The sequence below is a fragment of the Elephantulus edwardii genome, unplaced genomic scaffold (genome assembly GCF_000299155.1).
Source record: "Elephantulus edwardii isolate Elephantulus edwardi_28Jun2011 unplaced genomic scaffold, EleEdw1.0 scaffold00039, whole genome shotgun sequence".
NCBI classification, from domain to species: Eukaryota; Metazoa; Chordata; class Mammalia; order Macroscelidea; family Macroscelididae; genus Elephantulus; species Elephantulus edwardii.
In genome coordinates this window covers 17222261-17241172 of record NW_006399789.1, presented here as the reverse complement: position 1 = coordinate 17241172, position 18912 = coordinate 17222261, and the positions used below count along the sequence as shown (strand labels likewise).

The 18912-nt window shown below is 39.4% G+C and overlaps 1 protein-coding gene across 2 annotated transcripts in view; it reads left to right on the top strand.

Annotated features, from left to right (window-relative positions):
• The window catches only part of L3MBTL3 (l(3)mbt-like 3 (Drosophila)), a 128122-nt gene that overhangs the window by 103458 nt on the left and 5752 nt on the right, over positions 1-18912 (top strand). For both annotated transcript variants that reach the window (XM_006884993.1, XM_006884994.1), the window contains 3 exons: positions 3217-3302; positions 16640-16809; positions 17075-17137. In XM_006884993.1, coding sequence (XP_006885055.1) covers positions 3217-3302; positions 16640-16809; positions 17075-17137 — 319 coding nt within the window. The remainder of the gene's footprint in view (positions 1-3216; positions 3303-16639; positions 16810-17074; positions 17138-18912) is intronic.

Genomic DNA, 18912 nt, shown 5'->3' with positions numbered 1-18912 from the left:
AAGAGAACAAATAAATAGGTCCTGGAGTGCTCTTTAGAGGCAAATATGATAAGGCTTCACCTCCCATACTTCAGGCATGTTGCAAGGAGGGGCTTTTCCTTAGAGAGGGGCATGACACTGGGAAGGATGGAGGGTCGGCAATAGAGAGAAGCACGCTTGACCAGGTGGATTGACACGGTGACTGCCACAGTGGGCTCTAATGTGACAGGAAGTATGAGGATGGCACAGGATAGGACAGGGTTCAGATTTGTTTTTTATAGGGTCACTGTGGGTCATACTGGACTCAACAGAACCTAATAACAATGTACAACAAGTTTGTAAGGTCTTAAAAGCTAGTGACTATATTACTCAAGTTATGCTTGTAACTCAAAGGTGGTGCCTCTCTGGCAGTTTGAATCCACTTTCTGCTCCTTGGGAGAAACATAGTCAGTGTATAATGAGAACAGGCAGAATGAAAATTACTTAGTCTGACCTCTACTCCACAAAAGGCAACTGCCCTAATCATTAACATCTACAGTACAAAGCTAATTCCTATAAGGTTAGGCATGATCTCCTGCCCCTACTGTTAATTACAACACCAATCTTAACACTCTGTTGCGTCCAAAATCCATTGCTATGACCAAACAGAACTCTAGGACCATACTCACGGTTATAGGGTTTAATGGGGAAGTAAAAAGCTATCATTCAGGTTGGCAGCAGATTGCAATCATTCAGTTCTTCCCAGGCATGGTTGCAGGCTCTTTGACCTTCGCCTCACCACTTATATCAGTGTTAAAAAGTTTTCCCTCAGTCCTCTTGCAGGCTTGCATTGAAGACCTCTGGCTCTGGCTCTCTGGGGCTAGCCCTCCTAAGTCAATTAGTTCTGTCTCAGATTCTCTTGTCCTCTGCTGAGGCTGCTATTGCTCTTGTGTTGGTCCTAATTTGTCTGGCACAGGAATCTCTGGCCTTGAAGGACATGCCCCACACTTCCTGCTTCCTCTTCCTTGCTGTTCCTGATATTCTTAAATTTCTGCTGCTAACCACATTTAAACCTAGTGAAATGGTGAGACTAAGCCAGTCTACTCATGGATAGATTAACACACTGTATTTGCATGATCCCACCCAACCTTGCGACAAAGTTAAAATCAGTAGGTAGGAAAGCCATTTTGAACAGTAAACACTTGACTCTGCAGACAGTTTTCCTCCCATGCAATTTACAGCCTCCAAAAACCCACTAGAGTCAGCTGTTGAGTAGGTGATTGGCAGTTAGTTTTTTGATGCAATTTTAATACATTCTAATTACCAAGAATCATTTCAGCGCTGTTTTACAGAGACAACCAAATTTCCATCGTAACTTCAGCTACTATTTATCTAGTTAGCCACCTATTACCTCACTTTGTATAGAGTAAGGAATCCCACAACCATTTATTTACTTCTTTTGGAAAAGAAAATCTTTTGAGTGCTTAATAACAGTGTTTATTTCCATCCTCATTTTACAAGAATTTTTCATCAATTTTGACACTTATTTTCAGTATGAATTTAACAGGGAGCTCAGGTTGAAATGAAATTGCACATTTACCCTTCGATAGTGTCTCTCTCTAGGAAATCAAGGAGCATTGCATGCTTAACTGTGTTCTGAGCAATGTGTTAGATTATTATTATTTCAGGTGGACAGTAAATTAAAGCTGTTCTTCAATTTTAACTATAGCACTTTTATATTATGTTGGGATGTTTTGTTTGTCATATATTTGTCCTGCTAGTAAGCTTAGGGAGCTCTGGTGGCCTAGTGGTAAGGAGTTGTACTGCCAGACCAGTGATACACGATTCAAATCCACCAGCCACTCTGTGGAAGAAGGAGGAGCAGTCTCCTCCCCTGTGATTTACAGCTGCTGAGAAGATGCTATAGGGTCAAATGTGAGTTAATTGTGACATGATAGTGTGTGACAACAAGAACATTAAAACTTAACAATAGAAATATGGCCTAGATTCTCCAAGACCTAGGACATATCTGTCCAGGTAACATGACCTGTGAAATAATACTCTTTCATGTTGCCATCAAGCTAACCTTTCAGAGGCTATAAATCACCTGTGAAGTGATTGTGGCTCTTTCTCGCTTGGATTTTCTCCCTGGTGGATTTGAACCAACAAAGAGGCACTGCCTTTGGATTATCAGCAAAATCCTGTAGACTTCAAAGCACTAAAGTGTGGAGACCAGAAAACATGTCCTCCATATTCAAGAAAAATTGAGAATAGAATAGTATTGAAATAGAATGTATTGAAAAACATTAGATTCCAGAAATGCAGCTTTAAAGGAACTATAAATAACCTATGCTTAGGTCCATTTAAGCTATTTTTGTCCCTACCTTATGAATTTAGACCAGAATGGACTCAGTCCTTTTAGAACATGCCTGGCATCTTTAGGTTAGTCTTAGGTTGAGGCCTGACCTGGCAGAGGTGGAATCAGTTGACCTCTTGGATTTTACTTGATTACATTAGAAAAGCTTCCTAAGAGTGAGATTCATTGCCCAGGAACAATGTCAGCTTCAGGACCAAATCTTGGTGCTGAGTAAATATTCAATAGATGGTCAAGAGTTTTCTTCTTTAGATTGAAGTCTCATGTGATTTTAATCTGCGGCTCTCAGGCCTGGTTTTAATCATTTTTGGTCAAACATTCTTCTAAGTGGTTACAGCAGTGGTTTGTCCATTTGCTGTACAGAAGTAACTTGTGGTTGCTGTGATGCTTAGCACTGTGACACTGTTGTATAATGGTTAGCCATGGTGGACAGAGTTTGGTGGAGCTTCCCAATTAAAACAAGCTTAGAAGCAGGAGTGGCATCTATTTCCAAAAGAGCTTGCCTCCAGAAACTCTGAATTTGGAGAATGATGAAAGTTATACAGTTGTTCAGGTCTTTTGTTCATATGGTCGCTATGAGTCGTCTACGACTTGACGGCACTTAACAAAAACAACAGAACTGCACATGAGTACCTGTTCCAATTTGTAGTTGAATTAATTCAGTAGCTAATCTTTTCCAGAAAAACTTTGTCTGAAATAATCAGTCTAGCTTTTAAAATCTTCCTCCTAAAACACTAAATGCAAAAATGTCCATGAAGAAAATTAATGCTTTTAAATTGTATTAGGAATATCTTCTTGGTAGAATATCCTTTCTATTATTTCATTGTTAAAAGCCATTTTGATCCATCTTTTAAAAATTACACTCTTTCAAATATTTTTCTAAGATACCAACCTGGTGATGATGCTCCTGTCAAAGAGGAAGTTGAGGAAAGAACTGAAAGTGAAATGAGGGCGTCACATGAAGCCAGAGGTAAGCCACAGTATTCTCACATCACTGATGGATATTACTGTTAACACACAAGAAAAGCCTTAGCTGGGATATAGCTATATCTTTTGTATTAAATATGGCTGCAGGAGTGTGTTTAAACACCGCAACAGTTGTGAGGATAGCGCATGACTTGGAAGTCCTTCTTTCTATTATGCATAGATTCACTATAATTGAAGCCTACCCCACAGTATTAGCAACACATTCATTGGTTTATCCTCTTGAGCAGCTAATAGAGTTTATTGATTGGGGTAAATGGGTAATTCATAATGAGATGCATTGAGGTTGGCTACACTATGGTCAGCCTTTATAAAAGGAGTTGTGCAGCTAACCCAAAAGCAGATGATTCAAAGGTACTAGCTGCTCTGTGAGATGAAGAGGGATAGTCGCCTCCCATGCAGTTTACAGCCTTTGGAAATCCACTGGAGGACCAGCTGTAAGTCATTTCTGATTCAGGGGAACCTAACAACAAAGCTTGATAAACTTTTCATTCTATTTGATCTTTCTCATCCATTTACATTGGTGTTTCTCAGGGTGAGAGAACTGAAAAACAGTTAGATTCATTTACTTCATATATTTAAAACTCAATTTGGACTTTCTGTTGAATGTGAAATAAAGGATCCCTAGTAACACAGACTAACATTGTGAGAAATGGGAATCCCAGAACATTTGATGTTACTCATGCAAAAGCTATACCTAGACCAAGAAGCTGTGTGGAAATAGAGCAAGGGAGCACTGCTTGGTTTAAGTTTAGAAAAAAAATGTGTGTCAGGTTTGTATTCTTTCTCCATAACTGTTCAATCTATATGCTGAACAAATTACTCAAGAAGACGAATGTGTCATCAGGATTGGAAGGAGACTCATCAATAACCTTTGCTGTGCAGCTAACACAACCTTGCTTGCTGAAGTGCGGAGGACTAAGAGCACCTGCTGCAGAAGGTTAAATACTGCAGCCTTCAATATGGATTGCATCTCAACATTAAGAAAACAAAATCCTCACCACTAGACCAGAAGGCAACATCATGATAAGTGGAGAAAAGATTGAAACTATCAATGACTTCATCTTACTTGGATCTACAATCAGCACCCTTGGTTCCAATAGTCAGGAGATCAAGAGACATACTGCACTAGGAAAGTCTGTAGTCAGAGACTTCTCCAAATTATTGAGGAACAGTGATTTCAGTTTGAGGACTCAAATGTGCCTAATTTGAGCCCTGATATTTTCAGCCACTTATTATGTATCTGAGAGCTGGACAGTGAGTAACGATGACAGAAGAATTGATGCCTTTGAACTATGGTATTGGAGATAATACTGAACATCCCATGTACTGCCAAAAGATCAAACAGATATGTCTTGGAGAAGGTGCAAGCCAGAGTACTTCTTACAGGTGAGGATGATAAAGCTTCATCTCACTTTGGGTATGTTGCTAAGAGAGGTTATTCCTTCAAGATCAACATCATGCTTAGCAAGGTGGAAGGATGAAGAAAAAGAGGAAGACTCTCAATGAGAAGGATTGACACAGTGACTGCAGCAATGGCCTCAAGCATGTCAGAGATGATGAGGATGACACAGGATAGGGCAGGATTCAGGTCTGTTGTTCATAGGGTACTATGAATCATACTGAACAGCACATAACAGCAACAACAGTCACCCAGTGATGTAAGCACCGGGCTGCTAAATTAAAGGTTAACATTTCAAATCCCCCAGCTCTTTGCAGGATAAAGGTGAAACATTCTGCTTCTATCTTTGTAATCTTGGAAATCTTAAGGTGCTGCCCTGAAGATTGCTATGCGTTGATCAACTCAGTAGCTTTGGGTATTTTGTTGAGTTTGTTTATTGACACAGGTTGAATTTATTTGGTCTTTACCTCTTTCGACAACTGGGAGGCTGATGGATTCAAACATCCTACCTTCTCATAAGCAGCAAAACACATAAAAGCTCTATGCCATCAAAGCGCCTTAATTTTGTCTTAACATTGCAAAAGTAAAATAAATGTTACTGAACACGTTTTAAGTTTTATTCAAAAAATTAGACTCTTACATCTGTGTTATGAGGCAAGCTCTGGTGGCCTAGTGGCAAGAAGCTGCACTGTAATCCCAGAGGTGCGTGGTTCAAATCTACCAGATGCTCTGCTGGAGAAGGAGGAACAATCTCCTCCTGTACCAGTCAGATCTGATTGGCGGTACACACAAAAAAAATAATAAAATAAAATAAATTTAAAAATCTGTGTTATGAAAAGTCATTACTGTGGTTTGTTTAAGCAATTAGATCATAACTATTCATAGTACAGATTGCATTTATAATTTCCCCATAACTATATTAATTTGTTATAAGAAAATAACAACTTCATTATGGTATTAATGCTGGTCCCTGGGGGATATTTCTTTGTATGTGCATTTTCTCCATGTGAGTTATGTGGGATTTGAGAGTGGAGAATAATGACTATTTGCCTTTAATGACCACTCATCAGTAGTACCTTTATTCCTGTATCTAATTTTATTCAAACAGTGATTTTTCGTCAGTTGGTTATATTATTTTCTATTGTATTTAGCATGTTCCTGGGTGTTTAATGGACATTATGTCATGGTTCTGGGCACATGCTCTATAATCAGGCTTTCTTGGTTTCATTACTAATTTGACCCCTGTTCACTTCTGACCTTAGACACCCTAAACAAATGCCTCTCATTGCATTCATTTTCCTTATTGATCCAGGAGGATGCTGGTGGTATTGCCTTTATAAGGTTGAAATTGAGATTAAATTAATTGAAGGGACTTTGGTAGCTTGTTTAGAACATGCCTGGCACGTATTTGATACTGTGTTGTATTCATTTAAAATAAAGAAAAATACTTTGTGACTTTTTGTTATTAGGGCCATGTTTAGTTCTTAGCAAAAGCTTCATCTTCCTTTGTGAATAGTAACTTTTTAGCTTTTTCTCTTAAGGGCTCTTGGGAAAGAACAAACAAAGAACCGTTTAGCCTCTCTTTACCTTCATTTTCACTTTTGTTCAATGGTTATAGCCCCTCTCAACATTAGAATGTTGTAATGATTAAGTGAATTAGTGATTGAAGCATAGCTGTTATTAGGTACAGTACTCATTTTGTTGTTGTTAGGGGCCATCAAATTAGCTTCAACCTAGAGAGATTCTGTGAACAACAGATCTGAACCTTGTCCTGTCTTGCGCCATCCTCACAGTCTCTGATATGCTCAAGGCCATTGTTACAGTCACACTGGGTCAGTCCATCTTGTTACAAGTCTTCTCTTTCTCTGACTTTCTACCTTCCTCAGTTTAATGTCCTTTTCCAAGGACTGGTCCTCCTGACAACATACCAAAATATCTGAGACCAAACTTTTCTATCTTTACCTCCAAGGAGCCACCCTGATTGTACTTCTTAAATAGACTTATTTGTTGTTTTGGCAGTCCATGTGATACTCATTGCTTTTCTCCAGTACCATCAATTCAAAGGCATTGGTTTCTTCTGTTATTCATTGTACAGCATAGGAAGTAATTTAAAATACCATGGCTTGGACCAGGCACACTTTAGTCTTTAAACTGATATCTTTGTCCTTTAGCACTTGGAGAGGCCCTTGACAGTAGATCTTTTCACTGCAACACATCTTTTAATGTCTTGACTGCTGTTACCCTGGGTGTTTATTGTGGACCCAAGTAAAATCAAATCATTGAAAATGTCAGTGTCTTCACCATCTGTCAGAATGTTTCCTGTTGATCCAGTTGTGAGGAATTTGTTTTCTTTATGTTGAGTTTTAATCCAAATAGAAGGCTGTAGTCTTTAATCTTCTGCAGCAGATGTTTCATGTTCACTTTCATGAAGCAAAGTCATGTCATCTCTGTAATGCAGGTTGTTGATGAGACTTCTGTAATCCTGATGCCGTATCATTCTTCTTTATAGTCAGGCTTCAATAATTATCAGCATACAGATTTAATAGGTATAGAAAGAGTGTATAATCTTGACACACACCTTTCCTGATTTTAAACCATACATTGTTTTTGTCTTCAGATAACACCTTCTTTGTCTAGTCATAGACTTCACCTGAGTACAGTTAAGTGTTGTAAGATTCTCATTCTTGTCTATGTTAGCCATAAGTGGAATAAATGTATATTATATGAAATTAGAAGGCCCTTTTTATTTCAAACAGAGTCAAAATAAAATTTCTAGACAACTTTCTAAGGGAGTAATAATTATAATAGACATGTTCTGTTGCTTTCTAATTTGGTGGTACATGTGAATTTGTTTTACTGTGGACTCAGTTTTGAGAGTTTTTCTCCCTGAAGATTATTCAGAATTATTAAGTCTATTAACATACAGTATATAGGGTTTTGTTGTTGTTATTTGGGTATTGGTAATTTTATCTTTCTTAGCATTGTATTTGTTCCTGTTTTCTTTCATTTTCTTTTTTAATTATTTTTTTCTCACGAAAAACAAACATTCATACATATAATTCTTCATTTTGAGATTTTCCTGATCATCTATTTTTATCCTTTTTCCTACATATAATAAGTAGATCAGTATGCATGTTTTAATTATTGTGAAACAAAAATGCACTGGTATCACATTGGTTCTAACTTGTAATTACAGAATAGAACTACCCAATCGAGTGTCCTAAACTGGAAGTCTGCAGCAGAAGAGCCTCATAAAATAAGTTAATTTAAAAAAAAAAAATTTTTATACATGGGAGATGGGCTTACTTTCTTCTAAATATCACTTCTAGGTTTAGCAAAAAAAATATGTTTAATAGTTCAGACATTTTTTTAATGTTTGTGACAAGACTGTTTCATAAAACTAATTTTATCTGTCAGAAAATCTATTATTATTAGATTTTATTTTTTTTTCTTAGCCTCAAATTTCTTAACTTTTTATCTTTTTAAAGTTTATCTTTTCAGGTTCACTTTCTACAGGACAGATTTTTATTTCTTTCTAAACTCTCTCATCTTTGCACTTACTAGTTCATTGGTTTTCATCCCGAGCCCCACGGACTTTCAGTCCAAAACTTTGGAGATACTCAGGGTATAGTCATCACATGGAGGTGCTTAGATTTTACAGTCCTGCCTGGAACCCACAAACTTAGACTAGAAACAGAATGTGATACACAGGAGGCTTTGGGGACCAGCACCATGAAAGAGAAGCAAGGTTTATTAGAATGAGAAAGAATTATGCTGTAGTTACAACAGAGGCTTTCATCTATGGAGACGTCCGAGAAGGCGCTTCTCTCTGGAATCCTTTCTATGAGAATTGTCTCTCATTGAGGCCTTTTGTACCTCTGCACTGAGTAGTCTTTGGACGTGTGCTAGGAAGGGAGTGTATCCTTGTACAGAGAAGCTCAGTGTAGCTTAGAAAAGATTCTGGAGAAGGAGACTGTTCTGAGCCAGTAGGCACCACCAGTTAAGTCCTTATCTGAATTGAGGTCTTGTTTCCATGCCTGCCACAGTGTCCACTACTCCTAGCCAGCTGTCTCCTCACTGTTTTTTTCTTTTAAGGAAAATAAAACAAGAAAACAATCAAATCAAAACATCCTTTCACACATAGAGGATTGTTAATGTTGTTGTGTGCCATTAAGTGAGAACTGACCCATAATTGACCCTCCAGCAGGTTTTCAGAAACAGTAATTACACCATAGGAGCTTGCATATCCTTCTCCTACTAAACAGCATTGTTGTTGTTGTTAGTTGCCATCAAGTCGAGTACAACTCATAGTATGAACAACAAATGTGAACCCTGTTCTATCTTGTACCATCCTCACACTTCTCAACACACAAGAGCCCATTGCAATAGTCGCCATATCAATACACCTGGTTGAGGGTCTTCCTGTCCTTCATTGACCCTCTGCCCTTCTCAGCATCATATTCCTCTCCATATTCCCCTTCTTAACAACATGCCCAAAGTATGTGAGCGAAGCCTCATCATTCTTTCCTCCAAAGAGCACTCCGGTTGCACCATCTCCAAGTCATATCTGTCTGTTTTCTCGGCCATCCATGGGATGTTCACTGCTCTTCGTCACCACCACAGGTCAAAGGCGTCAAAATTTCTTCTGTCATCCTTATTCATTGTCCAGCTCTCAGATGCTTAGCAAGTGATTAGGAAGACTATGGCAGGAATCAAATGCACCTTAGTCCTCAAATTGATATTGTGATTTCTCATTAATTTGGAAACATGCCAAACCACAGATTTTTCCTGTGCAGTACATCTCCTTATGCAGGATTAGTTCAGCCCATTCAGTCTAAACCTTTAGTTCTAAACCATGAGACTGACCCCTAAGTTGATTCCTCTTCTTACATTGGTTTGGTTTTACCCAGAATGCAGTGACCCTTCTTAGATTTTAAACATCTTTAGAGCCAGAGAACTTTTACTTACAGTTTTATTATTAGCCCTATATTTGTTGTCTTTTTTAATTATTATTATTTTTATTATTTTTGTGTGAGTATACCGTCAAATCAGATCTGACTGGTATAGGAGGAGATTGTCCCTCCTTCCCTGGCAGAGCATCTGGTGGATTTGAACCGTGCGTCTCTGGGATTGTAGTTGCAGCTCCTTGCCACTAGGCCACCAGAGCTCCCCTTGTTGTCTTTTTTTTAAAAGAAGACATATTTATTTTAGAAAGTTTTCTACTATCCAAGTACTTATACTTGTAATTAATGGCAAGGTTATGTCTTGTTGTTATAATGTTCCATTGAGTCACTTGAGACTCATAGCAACCCTGTGTATAAGAGCCTTAAATGCTGCTCTATTCTGTACCAACTTTATTGTCTCTGACACACCTAACCCCACCCCGTTACCCCAGTCACTGAATCGATCCATCTCATCAAGGGTCCTTCTCTCTTGTGCTGTCCCTCTTACCCTCCTAAGTATTATGTCCCTCTCCAAGGACCGGTACCTCCTTGCAACATGTCAAAAGGAGGTCAGACGAAGCTTCATTATCCTTGCCTCCAAAGAGCAGCCTGATTTCACCCTCTCTATGATGAACTTGTTTGTTCTCTTGGCAGTCCATGGTATGTTCAGTACTCTTCTCCAGCATCACAGCTCAAAGGTATCAATTCTTTATCATCTCTATTCATTGTCCCACTCCCTATAGATGGTAAAAATAATCATTAGATAATCTTTTAACTCAATTATGAAAGATACAAACATTCAAAGGTCCCACTTGAAACTTGCCCTTCTTCCAAAAAGGCAATTGAGGTTCCTCATCACTCCTTAATCTAAGCCCTTTTGAGCTGAAATATCAACGAGTAAGACACCCAGGTGATGAGCTTCTCTTATTTGTTGTCTTTCTTGATAATGAATATTTACTATCAATTAGAGGCAGGAAATTATTTTCAAAATGTTTAACAATTGGCTTAGCCACCATCACTGTCAAGGCTGTCTGGAATAGAAACTGGTCTTTAGTGCTAGAGCAGTAAGTCATGGAGATCCTCTTCTGTACCAGGAATTAGCCTTAATTGCTAGATCTTCAGGAAGTTCCAGAAGACCAAGCTGTGTGGCAGAGGATGGAGGGATAGGTGGCTCTTAACCAACTAGTATTATAGTATTTAAACATTTTGGCAACATGGTGTTTTTTTTTTATTTTAGACATGTCTCTCAATTGAAATATCTTCCTGAGACTATTGCTTTATAATTCTATTGTTTACTGCCTTGAGTGAATTCTAGTCCCACCTATTTTTTTCTTTTATATCTTGCATCAGAGAGGTGTGTATGTGTTTATGCCTGTGTGTGTATCTCAGAACTATCTCTCTTCTTGTTTCTCCAGTTTAGTTTCAGTTCAACTTTATTCCCCAAAAGTCATCTCTTTTCATGTTTCTTATAGTAAAATACTCTGATCTAATGACCGATATATGGCCAGGAGATCCCTCTCATGTTTTTTCTGTCTTGTTCATAGAACATCTCTCACACACACATACACACACATATACATGCTTCACTAAAAATAGTTAAAGGGAAAATTAGAACTGTGTGAATATTAGACCAAATAGATTGTATACTCTGAAGTTTCTCTTCATTTTTGTTTCTGATTTTGAAATCGGTCAGTTGTTGTTGGATTAAGTACTAGGAAGAATTAATATCTCTAAGAAAACCAAACCAAGTCCATTGCCATCAAGTTCATTCCAACTCATAGATTCCCAACCGAGTTTCCAAAGTTACAGATCTTTACAGGAATATACTGCCCATATTTCTACAATGGAATGGCTAGTGGATTCAAACTACAGACCCTTTTGGTTACTAGAGCAACATGTAGCACAATACACTACTAGAGCATTTTTATTTACTTATTTTCCCCATCTCTCTCACTGACATCAACTCACAGATGACCCTTCATTGGGTTTCCAAGACAGTAAACAACGTGGCAAGAGATTGCCTGTCATTCTCTCGTGGAACCGTTGGTGAATGTGAACCACCAGAGAGGTGCATCCTCTGACTTAGCAGCGTAACTCCTTGTGGGCCATGCCCCCAGAATCCTTTAAATCCCCATGTTGTCGTTGTTGTTATTAAGTGCCGTCAAGTCGTAGGCAACTTATAGAGATCCTGTGAATGAAAGCCCTCAACACCTGTGTGACTTTCGTCCTTTCTCCAGGTTCACAGGGTTTCTGGAGGCAAGCTATTGTGGAAGGGGATTCCACTCCTGCTTCCAAACTTGTTTTAACCGCGGAGCGCCACCAAACACTGTTCACCATGGGTAACCATGGTGACACATTTGACACATCAGTGTCGCTGTGTTCAGCTTCACAGCAACCATGGGTTACGTCTGTACAGCAAGTGGACAGACCAGGGTCTAAACTTTATATTACTTTTAGAGGAACTTGTCCATTAACGCTGCCAGTGCAGAGTTATGCCTTTAGAGTCCACGAGCTGCTCCGCAGGAGAGAGGTGAGTAGTCTCCTCTCATACGATTTACTGACTGAAAACCTGCTGGAGGATCAGCTGTGGGTCAGTTCTGACTCGATGGTACTCAGCACCAACAGTCTTTATAGTGTGGAACTGGTGGCATACTATAGTAGTGAGCTATACTGCTGAGCCAAAGTAACTAAATGTAACAACAAATGAGTTCAAATGTCTGACCTTTTGATGAGTGGCTGGGTAGTTAACCACTGTACTATCATGTCCCACAAACTGATATATGCTGTTGTTTTGTCCCATCAACTCCCAACCTATCGAAAGCTGACCCTCCAGTGGGTTTTCAGAGGGAGTAAATTGCATGGGAGGAGAATGCTCAAGTTTGGACAATTCAAAATTTATGTGTGGAAAAGTGAATAATGATTCTTTTTTTCATTCCATACACAAAAATAAATTTGGAGGTGCTATAGTAAAGATGTATTGTGATGGGGAAGTCTGCTATTAGGGACCTCTCCAAAGTACTGAAGAGCAATGGTGTCCCTCTGGAGACTAAAGTGAGTCTGATACAGGCCATGGTATTTGCAGTCACTTGTTATGCATCAGAGAGTTAGACAATGACTAAGGAGGATAGAAGAAGAATTGATGCCTTTGAGCTGTTGTGCAGGAGAAGAGTATTGAGTGTACCATGAATTGCTAGGGAAATAAACAGATTCATCCTGGAGAGGGTTAAACCACTGCTCCTTGGAGGCAAGGATTCTGACATATTTGGACATGTTGTAAGGAGGGACCTGTCCTTGGAGAGAGACATCATGCTTGGTAGGGTGGAGGGACAGCGCAGAAGGGGAAGGCACCCTGTGAGGTGGATTGATTTAGTGACTGGGGTAATCAGGATGGGTGTGTCGGAGATAGTGCGATTGGCACAGGATGGAGCAGAATTTAGGGCTGTTGTACATAGGGTCACTATGAGTCGCAATTGACTCAACAGAACATAACAACAACAATAACACAGTTATACGAAACCTATACTGGGACCAGGAAGCCATCCTCAGAACAGAGCAGGGAAAAACTGCAGGGTTCAAAATCAGGAAGGGAGTGCATCAGGGATGCATCCTGTCTCCATATCTTTCCAATCTATACACAAAACCAATCATTCACAAGGCTGAGCTTTATGAGGAGTAACATGGCATCCGAACTAGAGGAAGACCTCATCAACAGCCTACATTATGCAGATGACATAACCTTGCTTACTTGATGCTGAGGCAGACCTGAAGTACCTGCTGCAGAAGGTCGAGGATTATAGTCTTCAATATGGACTGAAGCTCAACATCAAGAAGACAGAGATTCTCACCACTGGGCCAATTGGCAGCACCATGATGGATGGAAAAGATATTAAGGTTGTTAACAGTTACAGCTTGCTCAGCTCCACAGTCAACACTCTTGGTACCAGCAGTCAGGAGATCAGAAGACAAATTGCACTAGGTAAATGTGCTGTCAGTGACCTTTCCAGAGTGCTAAGAAGCACCGATGTCAGTCTAGAGAGGCAGGTACACCTGGTCCAGGCCTTGGTCTTGGCAATTACTTGTTCTGCACCAATAAGCTGGACAGTGACTAAGAATGAAAGAAGAATAGTTGATGTCTTTGAGTTGTGGTGCTGGAGAAGAGTCCTGAACATACCATGGACTACCAAGAAAACAAAGAGATCTGTCTTGGAGAGGGTGAAACCAATTTTGTCCTTAGAGGCTAGGATTTTGAAACTCCCTCTCACATACTTTGGGCACGTGGCCAGGAAGGACCTATCTTTGGAGAAGAATATCATGCTCAGAGTGGTGGAGGCACAGCACAGCAGAGAAGACCCTGGATGAAGTGGACTGATACAGTAACTAGGGCAATGGGGTTGGTGTGTTGTAGTCAGTGAGACTGGCTCAGGACAGGCAGGCTTCAGAGTTGTTGTATATAGGTCTCTATGAGTCACAGGCAACTCAATGGCATATAACAACAACATAGTTATCTTAGTACCAGCAGCCAGGGAATTAAAAGACTAATTGTTTTGGGAAAGTCTTCTTTCAGGGACCTCTCTAGAGTTCTGAAGAGCAATGATGTCATTCTGGAGACTCAGGTACACCTAATCCAGGCCATGGTCTTCGCAAGTACTTGCTATGCATCAGAAAGCTGGACAGTGACTAAGGATGATTAGAAGAAGAATTGATGCCTTTGAGCTGTGGTGCTGGATAAGGGTATTGAATATACTGCTGGGAGAACAAATGGGTTTGTGCTAGAGAGGATGGAACCAGGCTGCTCCTTGGAGGCAAGGATTCTGAATCTCCATCTGACATACTTTGGGCAAGGAGAGACCAGTTCTTGGAGAGGGACATCATGCTTGGGAGGCTGGAGGTACAGCCCAAGAGAGGAAAATCCTCAGTGAGATGGCTTGACTAAGTGACTAGGGTAATGGGAATTGGTGTGTCAGAGACTATAAGATTGGCTCAAAATAGAGCGGGGTTTAGAACTGTTGAACATAGAGCCACTATGAGTCCCAAGTGACTAGATGGAACATAACAATAATAGTTACTATTAATATTACATGCAAGCAAAATACTGCTGAAGGGCATCCAAAAGCAGATGGAACAGTACACTAACAGGGAACTTGTAGAAGTTAAATCTCGGTTTAGAAGAGGCCATAGCACCAGGAATATCATTGCTGAGGTCAGATGGAGCTTGGCTGAAAGCAGAGAATAGTAGAAGAATGTCTTAACCTGTGTTTTATTGACAATACAAAGACATTTGACTATGTGGATGACAAAAAAACTATGGCTACTGAGAAAAATGGAATCCCAGAACACTTAATTGTGCTCATATGAAATGTATACCTAAACCAAGAAGCTGTCTGAATGGAACAAGTAAACACTGTATGGTTTAAAGTTCAGAAGGATGTGTCAGGTATGTCCTTTCTCCATACTTATTCAATCTGTATGCTGAGCAAATAATTCAAGAAACCAGACTCTGAAGAAGAATGTGGCCTCAGGTTTGGAGGAAGACTTACCAACAATCTGTGTTATACAGATGACACACTTTGCTTGCTGAAAGCAAGAGGGATCTAAACCACTTGTTGAAGAACATCAAAGAATACAGTTCGATATGGATTGTGTCTTAACATCAGAAGGACAAAGATCCTTACTACTGGGCAACATCGTAATAAATGGAGAAAGAATTGAAACTGTTAATGATTTTGTCTTGGATCCACAGTCAACATCCTTTGTACCAATAGCCAGGAAGTCAGGAGATCTATTGATTTGCACAAGTTCACTGTAAGAGACCTCTCCAAAATATTAAAAAGCAATGATGTCAGTTTCAAGACTAATGTGCTCCTGATTCAAGCCATGATAATTTCAGTTACTTGCTATGCATCTGAGAGCTGGATAGTGAAGAAGGATGACACAAGAAGAAACGATGTCTCTGAGTTGTGTTGTTGGAGAAGAGTACTGAATATCCATGGATGCCTAAAGAATGCACAGGTATGTCTTGGAGAAGGTGCAGCCAGATTGCTTCTCAGAGTCAAGGATGGCACAGCTTTGTCTCTCATACTTTGGACTAATTGCTAGGAGATGCTGTTCCTCGGAAAAGGATAACATGCCTGGAAGGGTGGAGGGTCAAGGAAACAGAGGAAGACTCAGGTGGATTGACACAGTGACTGCAGCAATAGGTATCCCAGGTGGTGAGGGTGGCACTGGATGGACAGGGTTCAGATCTGTTGTTCACAGGGTCACGATGATTTGTACTCCATTTGACGGCACCGAACAACTATATAGATCCATAAAAGGTAAAATTAGTGGATTTTTTTTTATTTTAAAGGAAAAGAGAGACTTATTTTTATGACTATAAGTAAGGATGACAGTTGTGGCTGGAATGTTCATATGATAGAAATTCATTGTACTATACACTTTGGGTTTGTTCTCTGCTTTACTGTCAATCTTGTTATTAGTTTTTAAAACGCATACTTTTAAAAAATTCTTCTGTGGTTCAGAAGCCTAAGCCTGCCAGTCATTTGAAGGATTCATAATGGAATCAAACAGTTTCTATAGCAGGGCTGGTACGTGAAGACAGAGAACAGGGAGCAGTGTCTTTCCTAAAGAACTTTAAGAATTTCCATTTTATATTTTTTTTCATAATTTAATCTACCAGGATTAATATATCTTTGCTATTAAAACATTTCTTTGCTGCCATATTAAAGTGGCAGCATTGACCAGTATACTAAAACACGCCTTTAGTAGCCACCATGGAAGTTGAATTTACAAGTTGTTACTTACAGTGACCTTCAGTAAAGGCCAAGAAGGGTGTGAGAATCCATGAATATTATACCAAAAGGAACCAGTGTTACAACTGCTCAATAGAAAAGCACATCTCATCTTTCTGGGAGATGCCTGGCAGTTGAAGCTTTTGTTGCTGCTTTTCAGAGAGTATTTCCCATTTGTTTACTTGACCAGGTGCCCGGGAAGAACCAACGGTTCAGCAGGCACAGCGTCGCTCGGCCGTCTTTCTTTCCTTCAAGTCCCCAATTCCGTGTCTGCCCTTGCGCTGGGAGCAGCAGAGCAAGCTTCTGCCAACTGTGGCTGGAATCCCTGCGAGCAAAGTTTCCAAATGGAGCACAGATGAGGTGCGTTCTGTCTGCTTCCTCAGGAACCAGCCCCAGGAGAGCCAGGCTAAGGCTTGGACACATTGAATGTGTGCAGGGAGCCGGGTTAAGGCTTAGACACACTGAATGTGTGCAGGGAGTAGTGTTTTTAAAAGCTTTCAAGATCTTTGGAAGTGAAGAGGTCATGCTTAGAAGTATGGCTAAAACATATGGCTTAAATATTTTGAACTTGAGTTCCAATTCTGATTTTTTTTTTAACTGGATATTTTGATACTCTTTTTGACAGGTGTCAGAATTCATACAGAGCTTACCTGGCTGTGAAGAACATGGGAAGGTATTTAAAGATGAAGTAAGTGTTTTGTTAAATTGCAGTCTATTTCTTAAAGGGGTCAAAGAACTGAAATACAGGCGTGAAAAGTGTGAAACTGGCCGACGTGGCAGGAGAGAAGTATAAATGGACTTGACAGATTGATGTTTCAGCGTAAATCAGAATTATAAAAATGTCTGAATAAAATACTTGAAAAAATGTTTTAAATACAGTATTATAATAACCCCAGTAATAGCACTTGACTCATTCTAAAAATCTTAACATGCATTCATAGAATTTATAGCACAGAAAAAGACTAGAGAAATAAATAAGTGATTTTTAACAAAGTGAAGTTGTTCTTACAATTGTATAATTTATACTTCATTTTAACAGCAAATTCTGTGATGCTTCAATGAATTAGTACCATTGCTATGTGCTGTTGAGTCAAAGCCGACTGACTCCTTTCTGACCCTCAGTGGCTTTTCAGTGGCTGTTTCTTTCTTGAAACAGTTGGTGTGTCCAGCCACCTGCCACTGAGTGGACAGTGCAACCCTAAAGAATTCTTTTACATCTTTTGGATCTTTCAGTCAGGTGTATAATTATAAGCTGCTCTTGAAAAGATGGTTTTCCTCTTTTTTCTTTGTTGTGTAATTTTTGCTTTGGCTTTCTGGGGGGTTTTTAACTACTTATCTAGTACCGCTGTCTAAGGGATGATTAATATTGGTGTCATTTATATGTGTTAGGACAAAAAGGAATTCTACTAGAATTAGAATTCTAACTCTACTAGAGTTCATGGGATTAGGGTGATAGCAGGGCCTCTCTTTCACTGGAGACCTTTCAAATACAGCACACACTTGCACGTCCTCCGAGCAGGGCAGTCACTTGTCACAGGAATCTTGCCGCTTTAAAGCTGCCAGAAGGCAGAAAGTAATCTCAGAGGCTTTTTGCAGCACCTGCTGTCTGCAGTTACGGACATATGCACCTTGTTTGCCCCATATTTAAGCCTTGACTCTTAGAACAGCTAACTTTCAATTAAGAGCACAGCACGTCTTTAAGGGCAGCTAAGAACCCCATGACAGGTCATTACTGATGCTGTGCTACGAGATGCCATTTATGATTCCATTGCCTGCATCTTAACAGTCACCTGAGTCTGCTATTAAGCATTCTCTTTTGGGTTGAAGTTCTTATTTCAGAAATGTTTTTTCTTCTTTATAGTTGCTCTTTAATTAGCATAATAGATTGATTAGAGTCCAAGACATGAACCGTATATTGCAAATCTAACTAAATCTTGAGAGTCACTTCTAAAGGGCAAATTTGGAGGGGCTTTTTTCCTCTTAATTCATCAATCCTGAGTGCTCTGTTTGACTCCTGAACAGACTCCTATACACGAAGGTGTCTCTTGTTCTTCCTTTGAAAGAGCCATGTAACCGTAAACTTTGTAAAACTAAACATTTTAAAAAAAATAAAGTTATAGTACATCTACTCTATGTATGGATATGTTAATATGTTGGAAGCAGGAGTGGCATCAACTTCCTAAACAACTTGCCTCTGGAAACTGTGAACTTTGATAAATGTTGATAGTTGTAGAGGGGCTTCAGGCCTTTTGTTCATAGGGTTGCTATGAGTCATGCTTTACTCAAAGGCAATCAACATGTTAATATATGGTCACAGTCCATATAGGTTCTAGGTGCTCTTTAAATAAGATTTGAATTCAAAATGATCTGTTGTTGCTTGAACAGGTTTTCTCTGATTTTTTTTTTCTATAATTATATTTTATTAATTTTCATAAACATTTACAGAGATTTTGGGCTTCCACT